This window comes from Nerophis ophidion, linkage group LG04 (assembly GCF_033978795.1).
Source record: "Nerophis ophidion isolate RoL-2023_Sa linkage group LG04, RoL_Noph_v1.0, whole genome shotgun sequence".
Lineage (NCBI taxonomy): Eukaryota > Metazoa > Chordata > Actinopteri > Syngnathiformes > Syngnathidae > Nerophis > Nerophis ophidion.
The window spans coordinates 55031651-55049541 of record NC_084614.1 but is presented as its reverse complement, the minus strand read 5'-3'; the positions used below and the strand labels follow the sequence as shown (position 1 = coordinate 55049541).

At 40.3% G+C, this 17891-nt stretch overlaps 2 protein-coding genes across 4 annotated transcripts in view; one reads left to right on the top strand and one right to left on the bottom strand.

Annotated features, from left to right (window-relative positions):
• LOC133551580 (MAP7 domain-containing protein 2-like) overlaps positions 1-995 on the bottom strand; it is a 42904-nt gene extending 41909 nt beyond the window's left edge. The window contains exons 1-2 of one of the 2 annotated variants that reach the window (XM_061898425.1): positions 880-995; positions 74-202 (exon numbers count right to left, since the gene is read on the bottom strand). In XM_061898425.1, the coding sequence (XP_061754409.1) occupies positions 74-110 (37 nt within the window). In that variant the 5' untranslated portion in view covers positions 111-202; positions 880-995. Of the gene's footprint in view, positions 1-73; positions 496-879 lie in introns of those variants that run through there. The other variant, XM_061898427.1, reaches the window with a different exon arrangement.
• Positions 531-13825, top strand: LOC133551581 (pyruvate dehydrogenase E1 component subunit alpha, mitochondrial-like). 2 transcript variants are annotated; one of them, XM_061898430.1, is made up of 11 exons: positions 531-685; positions 3924-3992; positions 4071-4244; positions 4311-4437; positions 6002-6093; positions 6231-6323; positions 6404-6559; positions 6638-6709; positions 6799-6866; positions 13278-13386; positions 13484-13825. In XM_061898430.1, the coding sequence occupies exons 1-11, from the start codon at positions 638-640 to the stop codon at positions 13646-13648; spliced, it is 1173 nt and encodes a 390-aa protein (XP_061754414.1). In that variant the 5' UTR covers positions 531-637; the 3' UTR covers positions 13649-13825. The 2 variants fall into 2 exon arrangements, with proteins under 2 accessions (XP_061754414.1, XP_061754413.1); XM_061898429.1 differs by having other exon boundaries at positions 4071-4437.
• Positions 13826-17891: the final 4066 nt, after the last annotated feature.

Genomic DNA, 17891 nt, shown 5'->3' with positions numbered 1-17891 from the left:
ATAAGTCCTCGTGCAGAACAATACACCGATAAAATAAAATAAAAAGCTGAAAATGAAGAACATGACTATTTACCTGCCATCGTGTCGGATGATGCTACTGTTTTATCCATGGTTGCGTGAGAAAGGGGCCAAAAACTCGCCGCGGTGACTCCGCTATGCAGCTTCGGTGGCCTTTTTCATCGGCGAGGGATACAATTTCAACCTGCATGCATGCAGCAAAATGGTCCAAATGAAGGTCGAGAGTTGAGTGAGAATGTAGGAGAGAGATGCTCTCATGCAGTACCCAGTAAGCATGCATGCAATGACCGTGTGACGCACTATTGCCTGGAAATGGTGGGAGTCTCTTTGGAACTTTCATACAGATATTAAAGGTGTAAAAAAAAATCGAATGAATCGAGATTCTTATTTTTAATGATTCTTAATTGATTTAACATAAATAAATAAAAATATCATACAAATAAACAGTATTGTCTTATTGGCGTGTTGTTTTATTCTATTGCCGTACCAACTTTAACCGCTAATAGCAGATAGCAGCAGAGCGTAGTTATTAATTTTGGAATAGCAGTAGAAGAAGAAGCGGAAGTACATGTCAGAAGGACGTAGCCGTGCGGGGCGGTAACAAGCTAGCTCAGGAAATATGCTGTCAGTTTTATCTAATGTGCTTAGGGCGTGTGCTCAGAAAAATGTAAGTATTTTCATATTAAAGTGCCTTTATTTTCATATGCCTCAACAACCTCAGCCTAAAGCTGTGTATATCCATGCATAAAACTAAAACATGCTAGCGTTCTCCTGACCTTGTAAGGCCGAACAGTAGCTTATTTGCTAACACAACTGGCTGTAAGCAATACAAGCTACTGTTCATCTAACACATTGAATTACCTTTTCTAGTCTTTTTTGCAACCCCAGACCCTTAGAGATCGACCTCCTAGTACTTCACGTTATGATCATGACTGCAGGGTGTCCAGGGTGTACTCCGCCTTCCGCCCAAATGCAGTTGAGATAGGCTCCAGCGACCCCAAAAGGGACAAGCGGTAGAAATTGATTGATGGATGGATGGATGGGTTATGATCATGAACTGGCTTAGTAGGTAACTTCATATAAATGTTGTAAGCACAGTACCAATGGGAGATGCGCATTTTGCACATTTGTATAATCTTTTTGCAAATTGCTTCCCGCTATATATTTGAATAATGTGTGGTGCACATTTTGCAAATCAATGGTTGTAATTTATATAATGCACAATCTTTTTGGCAATTTTGGAAATTGCTTCCAGCTATATATTGATTGTGTTGGAAGTTCTGGCTACTGATCCTAACACTTGATGCCATCTACGCAGTGTTGGAAGACTGTTTTGCTGTTCTTCTTCTGTTCGATGTAGCTTTCTGTGCAGAATTCCGCCAATTCTTCTTCAGCCGTCCTCAAACCATCCATTTGCACTGTTGTGCCATTTTCAAACAAAATCTTGTCTTAAATCTCGTCTTGCGATATGCAAATTGCTTGCGCACAATGGAAATGACGTATAATTTGCAAAGTGCGCAAGATTGGTGAAATGCTTACAACAATATCAACATGCCACTGGTGCATATTACAGAATGTAAACACAACGTGTGTTAATAAAACACATTTTAAGTTATTAAGAGTAAGATGAAAGTTCAGAAAATATTACACCTGCTTAATGTAATTGAGAATACACGTGAAAAATTGTGTCTTGTACTGTATTTTCAATTAATTAATTTTTGTAAATCTGTTTGAAAATGACAATTTATATTACAACAACAGGACTGCGCTATATTGTAGTGCTGACCTCATTGATACATTTACGTTAATCAATCAATCAATTGCATGCGGCGATTATAGGTTTGTATGAAACAAAAGCAAAACTGGAATTGGCATTCTAAAATTTAAATGTTTCAAAACAAGTATTTACATAAACATGCATTTTCAACAGGTTGTGCCAAATCTAATATGGTGGACAGCAGTAAACAGGAGCCGATCTACATTTCTGCCAGTGGGTGCTCGGTGTGCGTATTAAAAATTTAAAATCCCATATGATTTGAGGCTTTATTATTTTGTGATACGGACCAAACTCGCCACAAAATTAACTACAACAAGATAGATTTTTCAATAATTATTTTTAAAGATTGAAAGTTGCCATCAATCGCACGTGGGTGCTCGGGCCCCGAAGCACCCGCGGGATCGGCGCCTATGGCAGTAAAAACATACATTTATTAGAGACGCTTGATAGTTGACTGTGTACATGCGGAATGGAGAAATAAAAACCCCGTTTCCATATGAGTTGGGAAATTGTGTTAGATGTCAGTATAAACGGAATACAATGATTTGCAAATCCTTTTCAACCCATATTCAGTTGAATATGCTACAAAGACAACATATTTGATGTTCAAACTAATAAACTTTTTTTTTTGTTGCAAATAATCATCAACTTTAAAATTTGATGCCAGCAACATGTGACAAAGAAGTTGGGAAAGGTGGCAATAAATACTGATTAAGTTGTGGAATGCTCATCAAACACTTATTTGGAACATCCCACAGGTGTGCAGGCTAATTGGGAACAGGTGGATGCCATGATTGGGTATAAAAGCAGCTCCCATGAAATGCTAAGTAATTCACAAACAAGGATGGGGCGAGGGTCACCAATTTGTAAGCAAATTGTCGAACAGTTTTAGAACAACATTTCTCCACGAACTATTGCAAGGAATTTAGGGATTTTACCATCTACGGTCCGTAAAATCATAAAAAAGGTTCAGACAATCTGGAGAAATCACTGCACATAAGCGATAATATTACGGACTTTTGATTCCTCAAGCGGTACTGCATCAAAAACCGACATCAGTGTGTAAAGGATACCACCACATGGGCTCAGGAACACTTCATAAAACCAGTCAGCAACTACAGTTGGTCGCTACATCTGTAAGTGCAAGTTAAAACTATACTATGCAAATGGAGGGCCATTTATCAACAAGACCCAGGAACGCCGCCGGCTTCGCTGGGCCCGAACTCATCTAAGATGGACTGATGCAAAGTGGAAAAGTGGTCTGACGAGTGCACATTTCAAATTTTATTCGGAAACTGTGGACGTGGTGTCCTCCGGAACAAAAAGGAAAATAACTATCCAGATTGTTATTGGCGCAAAGTTCAAAAGCCAGCATCTGTTTTGGTATGGAGGTGTATTAGTGCCCAAGGCATGGGTAACTTACACATCTGTAAAGGCACCATTAATGCTGAATGGTCCATACAGGTTTTGGAGCAACATATGTTGTCATCCAAGCAACGTTATCATGGACGTCCCTGCTTATTTCAGAAAAACAATGCCAAGCCACGTGTTACAACAGCGTGGCTTCGTAGTAAAAGAATGCGGGTACTTTCCTGGCCCGCCTGCAGTCCAGACATGTCTCCCATCGAAAATGTGTGGCGCATTATGAAGCATAAAATACGACAACACGACCCCTGACTGTTGAACAACTTAAGCTGTACATCAAGCAAGAATGGGAAAGAATTCCACTTTCAAAGTTTCAACAATTAGTTCCCTCAGTTCCCAAACATTTATTGAGTGTTGTTAAAAGAAAATGTGATGTAACACAGTGGTGAACATGCCCTTTCCCAACTACTTTGGCACGTGTTGCAGCCATGAAATTCTAAGTTAATTATTATTTGCAAAAAAAAAATTGAGTTTGAACATCAAATATCTTGTCTTTGTAGTGCATTCAATTGAATATGGGTTGAAAAGGATTTGCAAATCATTGTATTCCGTTTATATTTACATCTAACTAAATTTCCCAACTCATATGGAAACAAGGTTTGTATTAACACTTATAGGCATAACATTAACATTAAAATGTGTTTTACAAAGTGTCTTATGACATTGCAAATAAACACGTTAGACATTGTATGTCTCTTTCTAGGGTGCTGCCGTGGTCATGTCAGCAAGAACATATGCTGACTTCACAACCCAGGCTACCTTTGAGATAAAGGTTGGTTTTATACAAAGCTGTGCTGGTCAATTTCCGTGCCAGTACAGGACTAGAATGAACGCCCCTTTTTCCTCTTAGAAATGCGACATTCACAAGCTGGATGAAGCTCCTGCCACTCAGGTGGTGATGACTCGCGATGAGGGTCTTCAATACTATCGCACCATGCAGACCATTAGGCGAATGGAGCTTAAAGCAGATCAGCTGTACAAGCAGAAGATCATTAGAGGTTTCTGTCACTTGTACGACGGCCAGGTAGACATTTTTTTTTCTGCACACATGGAGTTATCAGCATCACAAACTTTATTCACCTCCTCACAGGAAGCCTGTGCTGTTGGTATTGAAGCAGCAATTAATTTGTCAGACCACCTGATCACTGCATACCGTGCCCATGGGTACACTTACACCAGGGGAGGGACCGTGAAGGAGATCATGGCTGAGCTCACTGGTGAGGCTACATTCTCTATGTTGTGTAAAATGTATTAGAACTGTTGAGTGCACACACAAAAACCCGAAACATTCCTGCCCATTACCCTCTTGTATATACTAATTTTTGATACTCTTTTTAGGCCGGTCTGTGTTGTTATATTGCTTTCAATGGTTTCAAATTATCCCTAAAAGTTTAATACATGATTTGAAAGTACTTCGGAACTTCTTTTTAGTTTTTTTGAACATGTACAAAAATAAAAATTCATATTGTATGTAACGGATGCCAGCTAGTGGTGTGCAATAAATAGTATGTTATGTAAACTTTACTTCCTAATGCATGAAGAGCTGTGCTGCACAATGTGGCTTTTAGCTCACTGGTTAGCACTGCTTGGGATGACTACTGTTACACTAAAATACTATGCAAACAAAAAAACAATGCATTTTTATTTTCATAGAATTGTATGGTATTTTAGTTGAAAAGACAAATAATTTTAAATAGTTCAATTATCTAAATTAACTAAGTAATACAATCAAAAATAAGAAATACCATCCATCCATCCATTTTCTACCGCTTATTCCCTTTCGGGGTCGCGGGGGGCGCTGGCGCCTATCTCAGCTACAATCGGGCGGAAGGCGGGGTACACCCTGGACAAGTCGCCACCTCATCGCAGGGCCAACACAGATAGACAGACAACATTCACACTCACATTCACACACTAGGGCCAATTTAGTGTTGCCAATCAACCTATCCCCAGGTGCATGTCTTTGGAGGTGGGAGGAAGCCGGAGTACCCGGAGGGAACCCACGCATTCACGGGGAGAACATGCAAACTCCACACAGAAAGATCCCGAGCCTGGATTTGAACCCAGGACTGCAGGAACCTCGTATTGTGAGGCAGACGCACTAACCCCTCTGCCACCGTGAAGCCCAAAATAAGAAATACATTTTTTATAATTATTACAGCAATACAAAACGTAAAGAACATGCAAAAAACGACTTACTTGAATTGTAATGTTTGATATTTAAAATTCCAGTTCCTGGATGCAACCTTGTTTGCCACATTGGTGCATGATGAAAAAATGGTGTGTTATTGTCATCATGACTACTGCCTAAGCTCGCGCTGTGTTCCTAACGGTGTTATGAGAGCTGCTGTTGGCGTGTCAAGGTTGGCTATAAATTTGGAAAAGAGTGTTAGGATGCTGCATTACTTATAAGAATGTTACTTTTACAATATCACCACCAAGCACTTGCAGTTGGCTGAGTCTGCATTCACTTAGCACCGAATTAAGGCACTAATAGCTGCTTCTTTTTTGGTCAAGTTACTACCATGTAAATCAGCACCGGTGCCATTATGGAACCAGGTTTCGGCGCCCATCCCTACTTAAAAAGCCGTGCTTGACAGTGAGTTGACAGCTGAGGCTTTTAGTTCATTGACCTGCACTGCCCGACTTAACTCTCAAACAGTAGGCATTTGAGGACATGTGTTCAAAGGAGACTGGGCATGCGTTACATTTAACTACCAGTACTGACTACAATTTAAAATGTTTTACTTAGACTTTCATCATTTCTTTTTTTACGTGCAGGAAGAAGAGGTGGCATTGCAAAGGGAAAAGGAGGTTCCATGCACATGTACTGTAAACATTTCTATGGTGGAAACGGCATTGTTGGGGCTCAGGTAATATGTCTTAAATGTTTACTATCTCATCAGTTTGTAAAAAGTAATTGTATTGTTGTGCTTATGGAACTTTATCAAAATCTACTGACTTTTTAATGTATGTTCTTGTGTCATGTTCATATGTAACTTCTCCACAGGTTCCATTGGGTGCTGGTATTGCTCTTGCCTGCAACTATATGGGCAACAATGAGTTGTGTGTCTGTTTGTATGGTGATGGTGCTGCTAACCAGGTTAGTAACTATTGTAGTCCTTTTCACATACACACCACACAGGTTTTTACACCTTAGCGACACGGTTTTGTATTCCACAGGGTCAAATTTTTGAGACGTACAACATGGCCGCACTCTGGAAGCTGCCTCTCATTTTTATTTGTGAGAACAACAGATATGGCATGGGCACGTCTGTGGAGCGAGCAGCCGCTAGTACAGACTACTTCAAGAGAGGAGAGTTCATTTCTGGTCTTAGGGTACATGGCTTTCGCGCTTAAATATTTTGGTCAGCAGGTGGCAGTGTGTTCTCAACAAAATCCTATGTTGGATTTCAGGTGGATGGGATGGATATCCTCTGTGTTCGGGAAGCAACACGCTTTGCAGCTGATTTGTGTCGAGCCGGCAAGGTATGTAAAAGCATATTCATTTATATGAATCAGAAAATGTTTTATTTATTTTAACAGCTGTCTTATTTAGTTGCCTGCTCTTTGCCCAGGGTCCTGTTCTAATGGAACTTCAGACTTACCGCTACCACGGTCACAGTATGAGCGATCCTGGTGTCAGGTACAAATCATATTGTTGTTTCTTTGCCGATACTCTTACATTAGTCGTATCAAAAAAGTAAATACTACAGTGGTAGTTTTTGGCACAGTAAACCTCCCGTCAGAAACAGTAGATGTAATAAGACTTGTCTTTCCAAATCTCCAATACATTGATTTTCTTTAGCTTTTGTTTCCTGTTCAGTCCTGACTGATTTTCTGTCTCGTCTCTCGTTGTCGGTATTTAAAAATGATGGAGGAATGTCATCATCTACATGTAGCTAAAGTTAGCCTTATCTACCAATAGTAAAACAATCCTTTAATATAAATTATGAACTCAAAGGGGAAGTGCACTTTTTGGGATATTTGCCAATTGTTCACAATCCTTATTAGAGACAAGAAGACTAAAGGTTTTTTTTTTTTATTCCATCTAAAAATCGGCTTGTTCACGGTGGCTGGCAATGCAGCTAATGGAAGCAATCCATTATACTTCTAAATCACTTTAAAAATGTGTTCAAAACTGTCAACAATACTTTCTTTGCGTTTCGTAACCTGTATAATAACCAAGCTTTAATGACGTATTTGTAACTCCTTTTCTAGCATAGTAACACATTGGAATGCCTTTGTATTAGATTTAAAAGCTAACTATCGCGAGAGATAAGCTAGCTTCTAAGACAATACATTCATTGACTCTAATTATTTATCAACCGAAGCATGATGAATGTAAAAAAAAACAAAAAAAAACTCTCTTAGCCGGTAATTCGATTGCTGTCGGGTTCGTTGTGTAATGGTGGGACTAGAGTGTTGTACAATACAATGTTACTCATAAACTACTGTGGTACTAATGAATTAAAAAGTTATACTGCCTTTTGGAAAACACCCGTAGTTATTTTTCATCCACATGTGTTACCGTGCGGCGGTGACGTTGCTGAAGCGACGCGTGGCGCATGTGTGAGTCAAAACGCACACACCAAGGGCATACAATCATAATAATGGTCCAAATGAATAATGAATAAATAACAGCAATAATACTAGTTAAGGTAAAGGGTGCGTCGAAGGCAATATGAAGGTATTTGGGCTTCAGAACTGTCCATAAAGGTGATGCTTTAAACAGGGAAGTGCTGCACTGCTTTCAAACATGCCTTGCCAAATGTGTCAATACAGCATTACAACTGGTACTTCAAATTTAGGTAAACATTTCAATAACAAACATCCAGACCCGCATAAGGAGTTTAATTAAAGCGTGGAAGGTAATGTAGTTAACGGCTTCCCCTGTGTACATATACAGTAGATACGAGACACGCATTACAGCTGGTTGGCTTACTGAAAATTATTAGAGCAGTCATAACCGCCCGTGGAATGTTAAATAATGCAATTATATTGACTGAATTTCATAACAAATTCCCACTTAATTTGTGTTTTATCTTGTACAATGTGTGTTTTACATGCTACTTGTCTTATGTGTATTTTTAGTCTTGTTTTCAGTGTTTAATAAATATTGTATTTGTCTTAAATCACAGGTAACCATAATTATGGCAACCATAAATCATGAAGCATTTAATACTACGTTAAGTCAACTTTCTCTTCTATTCTAAAAAAAATCTTGACTTTTTTCAGGCTTTATCCAATATGTAGAATAATTGTAAACTGTAATTTGAGTGCAATAGTAAAAGCCCATGTGTTTTAACGCACATTTTAATTTTATTTCTAATATTGTTATTTGAGTGCAATAAGAAACATATGTTAATCATAAGTTTTATCATAAATGCCCTGTTAAAATGAAGCCAATAATGATTTTTTTTGTGTTGGCTTTTATTTTGAAAAGTATCAAAGTATTAAAATACATATAAGTATACATTTTGGTACCAAAATATTGGTGTCGGTATAACTCTCGGTGGGAAGTATGTGCAAACGTAACTATGCAGTGTCTTACGTGCCCGAACGTAAACTATGCAGTGACCTAGCAAAGCTGTACTCCTTTTTGTTCATTGCAAAAGTGTAGTGGTAGTGGGTTAGGGCTAGTGGTAGAGAGTGAGGGGGTGTATTGGGATTGGCCTTACTCGATGGACTGTTGTTAGTCTGGTTCAGCTGTCCTGGGACGTTTTTTTCTTATTTATTTTGGGTAAGCACTCCATTTTTGTCAAAAAAAACTTGGCTCCAAGTTCCACATTTATGATGTCAAAGTCACTTTCACCTAAGGCTGGTCGATATGGTCTTTTTTTAAATATCTTAATATTTTTAGGCCATATCCTGATGTACGATATATATCTCGATATTTTGCCTTGGCCTTGAATGAACATTTGATGCATATAACCACAGCAGTATGATGATTCCATGTGTCCACATTAAAACATTCTTGTTCATACTGCAATAATATATGCTACTTTTAAACTTTGATGCAGAGAAGGAAATCACAATTAAAGGCCTTTTGAAATGAGATTTTCTTATTTAAACGGGACTAGCAAGTCCATTCTATGTGTCATACTTGATCATTTCGCGATATTGCCATATTTTTGCTGAAAGGATTTAGTAGAGAACATCGACGATAAAGTTCCCAACTTTTGGTCGCTAATAGAAAAGCCCTGCCTTTACCGGAAGTATGTGCGTGTGACGTCACGAGTTGCAGGGCTCCACACATATTCACATTGTTTTTAATGGGAGCCACCAGCAGTAAGAGCAATTCGGACCAAGAAAGCGACAATTTCCCTATTAATTTGAGCGAGGATGAAAGATTTGTGAATTAGGATATTGAGTGTGAGCGATTCAGATGTAAATAGACACTTTTACTAGGATAATTCTGGAAGATCCCTTATCTGCTTATTGTTTTAATAGTGTTTTAGTGAGATTTTAAAGATTGTAAAGACATACGTCGAGGTCGGATGGCTGCGGTGAACACGAAGTGTCTCACAGAGAAGCCGAGGAGCCAAGCTCACAGCTGCCTTTTAAACAGCTGCTGCAGGACGACGAATAATCCAATGATTTCTCTGGTAAGATATATATCACAATTTCCCCATCCAAAAACATGCTGGTTGACGTAGAGAAAACATGTTCGCTTGACCGCTCTGTGTTAAAGCTTCACAACAAACAAAGAAACACCGGCTGTGTCTCGGTGCTAAAGACAGCTGCAATCCACCGCTTTCCACCAACAGCATTGTTCTTTATAGTCTCCATTATTAAATGAACAAATTGCAAAAGATTCAGCAACACAGATGTCCAAAATACTGTGTAATTACGGCATGATCAGAGACGACTTTTAGCCGTGTTTGGTGCAGCGCTAATATTTCCTGACAGTCCGTGACGTCACGCGTACGCGTCATCATTCCGCGACGTATTCAACAAGAAACTTGCGGGAACTTTAAAATTGCAATTTAGTAAACTAAAAAGGCCGTATTGGCATGTGTTGCAATGTTAATATTTCATCATTGATTTATAAACTATCATACTGCGTGGTCGGTAGTAATGGGTTTCAGTAGGCCTTTAAGTAAATTGACCAAAACTGTATTTATTAAACAGTTATTAAGCAGTGGCACAAACATTCACGTCATTTCCAAAACCGAAAGTGCAAGATTGTCAGAGACATTTTAAGTGTCAAATATAAATGAACTGCATAATATGAAATAAAATAGTATTCGTCCTTCGCTATGTGGTAGGTTACTACGGACGTTATGAAATTCTCATCTTTCTCTAGCAGGTGAGTTTTCAAATGATGGTACATATTAGCAGTGATGCTACTTTTTATAGCAACGCTTTTGGCCCACACTTGACAAATTACGGTTGTCTGTTAGACATATTCCCACTTGAAGCCAATCCACCACCAGACAATGGACTCCTTGCTGTTTTTCAGTTGTTACCAGATTGGCACCTTCTTTGTATCGTATTACCACTCGCATGGCTCCGCTAGCATCACAGCTAACGTTACCCATGCTGCTACCTCTCTGCTGAGCGAGGGCGTATACATACAGTATGTGACGTATGACGTGACAGTATGTGACGTATGTAAGAAAGTGCGCTCGTCTGTGAGGAGAGACAGGAAAGATCGAGGAGAGCCTGTCATGTAATGCCAGCAGCTAAAAGCAACTGCGTGAGAATGTATACTCTAATATCATGATAATGTAATTTTCTATATCGCCCAGCCCCACTTTCACCTCACTCTCGGCTTCCGTCTGCTCCAACGTTGTGCTTGCTTCTATAAGCAGTAGTTCCTCCTCACTATATTTAACTTAAAAATTATATGCTTGTGCATCCTCATTTTTTTTTAAATTAGTCGTCTTTGTTGTCTGTTAGCAAGTCTGCAATTAATTGGAACACAAACACACACGCGTTTGTTTCCCAAAGTAGGAACAGACATTTGTTGCCAGAAGTCAGACGTGTGTTGCTATAGAAACAGAAATTATAGCGCTGAAGTAATTCATTTACCATATTTTTGATCAAAATTACAAAAATATGGTAAATATTGAACATATTACATATTGTTATGAACGTGTCTGTTACTACAATATATATATATATATATATGTATATATATATATATATATATATATAAAAATCTCCTGATGATTGAGGGAACCCCTCATGAAACAGTTCTGTAGAGATGAAGTAGTCTTGTGATTTTTCCCACACCTACATATATATACAGTATATATATATATATAGACTTGCCGTGTGTATACAAAACGTTAATTGAATATTTCGAAGTTGATTTAGAGGCTTTGAAGGCTACAACGGTGACTCCCATTAGACGCATCTTTCAAGTGTTTTTTTATCATCTTTAAAATCCCCTCAAAAAAGGCATGTGTGTTCTTGTCTCTTATAATGATTATGAACGATAGGCAAAATACCAAAAAAAAAAGGGCAGTTCCCCTTTAAATGGTGATCAAGATCACCCGCAAAATGCAAGCACTTGTTTTTTTTATCCCTATTCTGACATTTCCTGAGAGATAAGTCAAAATCTGCCCGAAATCGCATTTGTTCTAGAGCGGAATTGAATAAATAGAGTAAGCTCTTTTGTTGGACTGGGCTGATAATCAATAAATGAATATCAACTTGATCATTTGTTTGCATCAATAAGTTGCTACGTCTTTGTTTTGTTTTCTTCGTCTTTCAAACATGGTGAAGGAAGGTTCACTCTGTACATTGATCTTAGCACCTGAGCGCATTTGATCAATAGTAGAATAAAATGAACAGAGTAAACCCTCTTGTCAGTCATCCACTATGTTTGTCTCTGTGGGTGGTGGTGAGGGCTGCTAGCTTACAAATTCAGGATGCACCAACAAAGATTTGCTAATCACTGATGAGAAGCACCACAGGGTAACACAAATTGTTGGGGGGGTGGAGTGATTGCACAGGCAAATGTCCTGGCGTGGGATTATTTCAGCTTCAAACCGAATGGCCAAGATGAGCCCATTAACACAGACGAACGGGTCAGTAGGACAATTTTTTTGGAAACTCATGGCAACAAAAAATACTCAGCCCAGTTTTTCCAACTGAAGAAAAACTGCACATGTGTTCAATATTTATTGAAATTACAATTTTTGCTAAAAACAGAGAGAGCCCATTTTATTTTCTCCGTTTATTTAGGTTAATTAAAAAATGATGGACCTTGGTAAAAAAAAACCAAGGTGGCGCGCATTATTACTTGTCATGTTTTCGCCAGGTTTTGTTTTGTCGGTTAGCAACATAACTCAAAACGGACAGATTAAAAAAATAATAATAATTATAAATTACTCTTATCTACTACTTCGTGCTTCCTATTTGTCTCACTTTTACGGCGCTTCCCGTTCCCACATTAATGTGCTGCGCTGGGCAGAGGATTCTGGGAAATTAGGTTTATTTTCAGACCCGCCAAAGCAAAAGTGCCAGAAAACAACTACACTCACCAAGTTTTCGTTTGATACCGTCACACGTCACAATTTTATTGATCTTGAAACCGCAATACCGCTGTTTGTACAATACCCTCACATCCTTAATATTTTATGATTACAGTAGTGCTTAATTTGATCTCCAAAAAATGAGGACAATATCGTTTATCAGCAATAATTTGTGCGTGTGTCGTCCAGCAAAATGTGTTATTTTCCCAGGCCTACCCTCTTGTCAGTCATCAACTTTTTGTTTCTATGATTGGAGGCGGGACGGCTAGCAGAGAAGTTCAGCTTCATAAGCTAGCATAGTAGAAATGATCAAGATCCCCTGCAAAATGTAATCACTTGTTCCCTATCCCTTTTCTTACATTTCTAGAAGGTTTAACCCAAATCGGCCGATTAATTTTTGAGCTATGTTGTTAACTGACGGATAAAGCTCAGTGAATAAACAACTCTGGCGTAGGTAAAAACAAAAGAAAGAAGAACTGTGCCTCTCCTTCTGCACGTGTTTCACATTTAGTAAAGCGCTGTTCTTGAGCATCCTGACAACGTCCCTGCACCAACCTTTGCCCTCACAGCTACCGCACACGTGAGGAGATCCAGGAAGTGCGCAGCAAGAGCGACCCTATCTCCCTGCTGAAGGACCGCATGCTCAGCAACCACATGGCCAGTGTGGAGGAGCTCAAGGTAGCAACCAGTTCAACTTTGAAATACTGCATGGTTCTCTGCATTTTGTCCACGTGCACTATTATTCACAAGTCAACTGTCTGTTTGTGATCCCTAGGAGATCGATGTTGAGGTGAGGAAGGAGATAGAAGAGGCTGCCCTGTTTGCCACCACTGATCCTGAACCACCTCTGGAAGAACTGTGCAACCATATTTTTCACAATAATCCCCCGCTGGAGGTGCGCGGCACCAACCCATGGACCAAGCTCAAATCTCTTAATTAAATTATTCTCAGCACCTCCTCCACTCCAATATAGTGGCCCGCTGGCCCAACGTTAACGCCGTCATCATTTAGCCATTAAGCTAAGTCACACATCAGACCCACAGCAAGTGGAAGTTGTTTTATTTCAACTGTATTATGTAAAATATACCCCTGCAATAAAGCTCCCCCTTAAAAAGGACTATACTATTAATGTGCCAATTTCCTTAAAAAAACACGTAGTTTTTTAAGTTTGGATGTTTTAAAATGTAGTCTTAGATTAGATGTAACATTTAGTACTATATTTGAAAATATGTTGGCTTCTCTTTAAATTAAGCACTTTGAATACAGCTAAGTTTTTACTCTCTGCCACATAAAGCAACAGCTGTTATATTTTTAAATATTTTGCTGGCTGCCAAAAATTCAAAGGGGAATGTCAATAGTGCCAGATTATGAAACTGAACTATGCCTGAAAGGTGTGGTCTTTCAAAAGCGCCATTGACTGGCAGTATTGGATTCCAAATGAAACATTTAAATACCTTAGTTGCCCTTATATTTGTACAGCAGGTTACTGTTCAAGTGAATCAGGAATAATATATGACAGTCAACAACTTTGTGTATTTTTTTTTCTCCCCTCCACAATGTGAGACGTATCTTGACAAGAAAAATATTTTGCAACAGAGAATTTGCCACTGGTATCTGTTACATGGCAGGAATGATGATTGTTTGTAGAAAGAGTTCATGGCAATTTTGGTCCTAATGTATGTGCGCATCATTTTAAAATATAAAAAAGTCCTAACTGAGTTCCTGCATTTTTTGGTCGACTCGTTAAATCTAATTTAGAGTCAATAGTAGATGCTGAAGTAGAAACGTTAATCAGGGTAATTAAATTAAAAAGTGGTTGATAAGTTCTATTTGCTTTCCTTTTCCTTTACTGTGTGTGGGTCAGAGGCGATTGCTCTAAGACTGCAAGGGAAGCTCAGCTTCCTCTAAAATGTAAAAAAAAATAAGGATTAAATATATAGTGCTGTGTGTACATGTTAGTGACTCAATTTGCGCTACTACGTACTCTTGTTCAGAATCAGCTTCTTATCACTGGTTACGACACGGCTTTCCTCTCATTTCCCGCAGCTTCACGGTGCTTTAATCTGTAGACGAGTGATTTTCAACCACTGTGCCGTGGCACGCTATTGTGTTAGTTACGGTCTGGTGTGCTGTGGGAGATTGCCACCTATTTGGGTTTTTTCCAAACCAGTAATTATAATGTGCCATTGATGAGTGTTTGTGCTGTCTAGAGCTCGGCAGAGTAACCGTGGAATACTTTTCCATATCAGTAGGTGGCAGCAGGTAGCTAATTGCTTTGTAGATGCCAGGAACATGATTTGTCGTGATCACAATATGCGGGAGGCAGGTAAAAAGGTATTTAACACTTAAACCAAAAATAAAAGACGAGTGCCCCTAAAAAAAGGCATTGAAGTATAGGGAAGGCTTTGCAGAACGAAACTAAAACTGAACTGGCTACAAAGTAATGCTGGACAACAGCAAAGACTTACAGCATGTGTAGCAGATGGCGTCCACAAACTACTTCCGTACATGACATGACAATCAATGTCCCCACAAAGAAGGATAGCGTCAGCACAACTTAAGTAGTCTTGATTGCGAAAACAAAGCAGGTGTGAGGAATAGCGCTCAAAGGAAGACATGAGACTGCTACAAGAAAACAGGAAGGGCCACTAAAACAACAGCACAAAACAGAAACTAAAACACTACCCACAGGAAAACAACAACAAACTAAAAATAAAGCATGACAACCTGGTGGAGTTTAATTTTTTAGCGTTTTCTGCTAGTGGTGTGACTCTATTTTTTCTATGAAAAAAATGTGCCTTGGCTCAAAAAAGGTTGGAAAACGCTGGTGTGGACGCTGACCGTCCACAGAGTTCATACGCTGCAGGGAAACGAGACGAATCATTGGATAAATGGTGGGCTTTGTCCCGCCCATCGGACGCTCAGCGCCTCTGGGGGTTTGTAGGACAGTGGGCCAGCCTCGGCTGGCCGGGACGCTCAACTTGTGCATGATGATTGGATGATCTGTCTAAGGCCGATTCCCTTTTGGATTGACAGCGAAATGAGCGAATCAGCGATCTTGTGTTGCAAATGTCCGGGGGTGAATTTTTCAATATTCATTCTGTTGTTCTGAGTTGAACCGGAGACTTTCCTGATCCTCTTAGCAACGTTTTCTTGGTTAAAAACAACTAGCGACAAATAGAGCTTCTAGTTCTGGTGTTTTTTTTGTGTTTGGAGACTGACTTCTTTCACTCTGCAGTTTATGTCCCTACCAAGCAGCGGGTGCTGCTGATCCCCTCCACCGTCTCAAAGCACTCACAGGCGGACACACTTCGCACTAGCCTCACGCCGTAGCAAGCTGCACATAATGTCAGGTAATTGGAATGTTGTTGTTTTTTGTTTGTTTTTAATTGAACAACAAATAGACATTTATAATGCACACAGGTATACAAACTATTGTCATTAGTGGCAAAATATTGGAGCTCCATCCGCAGGTGTAGAGAGGAGCTTCTCCTGTTTAAAATGGCTCAAGTCTTACACCCCCAACACCATGGACCAAGGCCGTTCAAGCCGCCTAGCTCTGCTGGCCATCGAGAGGACACTTGTCAAATCCCTGGAAAAGACGCCTTCTTGGTACGACAGGGTCACAGATCACTTTCTTAAAAAGGAACGGCGGGTAGAATTTACGTACAGTATGAAGTAGGCCGAAATTGAACTTCCCCTCCTTGAGAGACCAGCATCTGCCACTGGTATGGATACTGTGGAGGTTTCCTTCCTCAGGGTTCCTCGGACCACCAAACATTTGGACGGGAATCCGGCTCAGGGTTACAACACTGTTTTATTTTTCAGTAAAAGTGCCTCTCAGGTGTTTTTCAGCAATTGTCCTCTGTTGTCTCTAGCGTGTGCTCCAACTCCAACAACTTCTCCTTCCCGACTGCTGCCTTTAACAGAGCGACAGGTTATTAGACAAACACTCTCAGCTGTGTCATCCACTCACCTGTCGCTAATCTCGAAAGCCGGTTCTGCCACACCCCACTTTGTTGTAGGTGGCCGTCCGGCCGCTCCTGCCCTCCTCCCAAGTGGTACCCCAGATACTGTACTCCCCCCGGTAGCCCTTGGTTAAATCCAGTGTCGTGATAAACGAGCAGTGCCCAGCCAATCCAGGAGCTTGTCGACCTGAGGCATTGGGTACGTGTCAAAACGTGATACTTTGTTCACCTTGCGGTAATCCACACAAAACCGCAAGGACCCATCCTTCTTCCTTAACAGAACGATGGGTCTGCACCAGGCACTGTGGGATTCTTCTATTACTCCCAATTCCAGCATGGATTTTAATTCCCCCCGAACTACTTTGCGTTTGTGGTCAACGACTTTTTCTCCCGGTGAAATTTTTCTTAGCTTGGTCCCCTTATTATAAGTGCGTTGTTGCTATTCCTGGGCACGGAGGAAATTCTCACGCGACAAGTGCCCCACTGTGTGGAGTTTTGCTTGCATGTCCATGACGTACTGGATTTCATTTTTGCTGGAGCTTGGTCCCTCCTCCCAACTTTCTTTAATTACGTCCAACACTCCACGTGGTTTCCTGCCGTATAATAGCTCAAAAGATGTAAAGCCAGTGGATGCTTGGGTACCTCCTGCATCGCAAACATTAAGGGATTCAGCCATTTATCCCAATTTGGTTTGTCCTTGTGCGTAAACTTACAGAACATGGTTTTTAGCGTTTTATTTAGCTGCTCCACCAGCCCATCCGTTTGTGGATGATACACGCTGATGCGGATCGCTTTAATTCCCAATAACCCGTATAGTTCCTTTATCGTGCGTGACATAAATGACGTGCCCTGGTCAGTCAGAATCTCTTTCGGGATTCCAACTCGGGAGATGACCTGAAACAGTGCTTGCGCCACACTCTTTGCAGAGATGGAGCGCAGGGGCACTGCTTCGGGGTAGCGCGTTGTGTAATCCACCAGGACTAATACAAAGCGACACCCCCGTGAGCTTGGGTGAAATGGTCCGATGATGTCCATCCAAATTCTCTTGAATGGGACCTCCATGAGCGGCAATGGGCGCAAAGGTGCCTTTGGAGTGGCCGCTGGGTTCACCAGCTGGCAGTCCGGGCAGGCAGGGCACCAACAGCGCACGTCTGCCCGGATGCCCGACCAATAGAACGGTACCATGACCCGATTGAGTGTTTTACTATAGCCCAT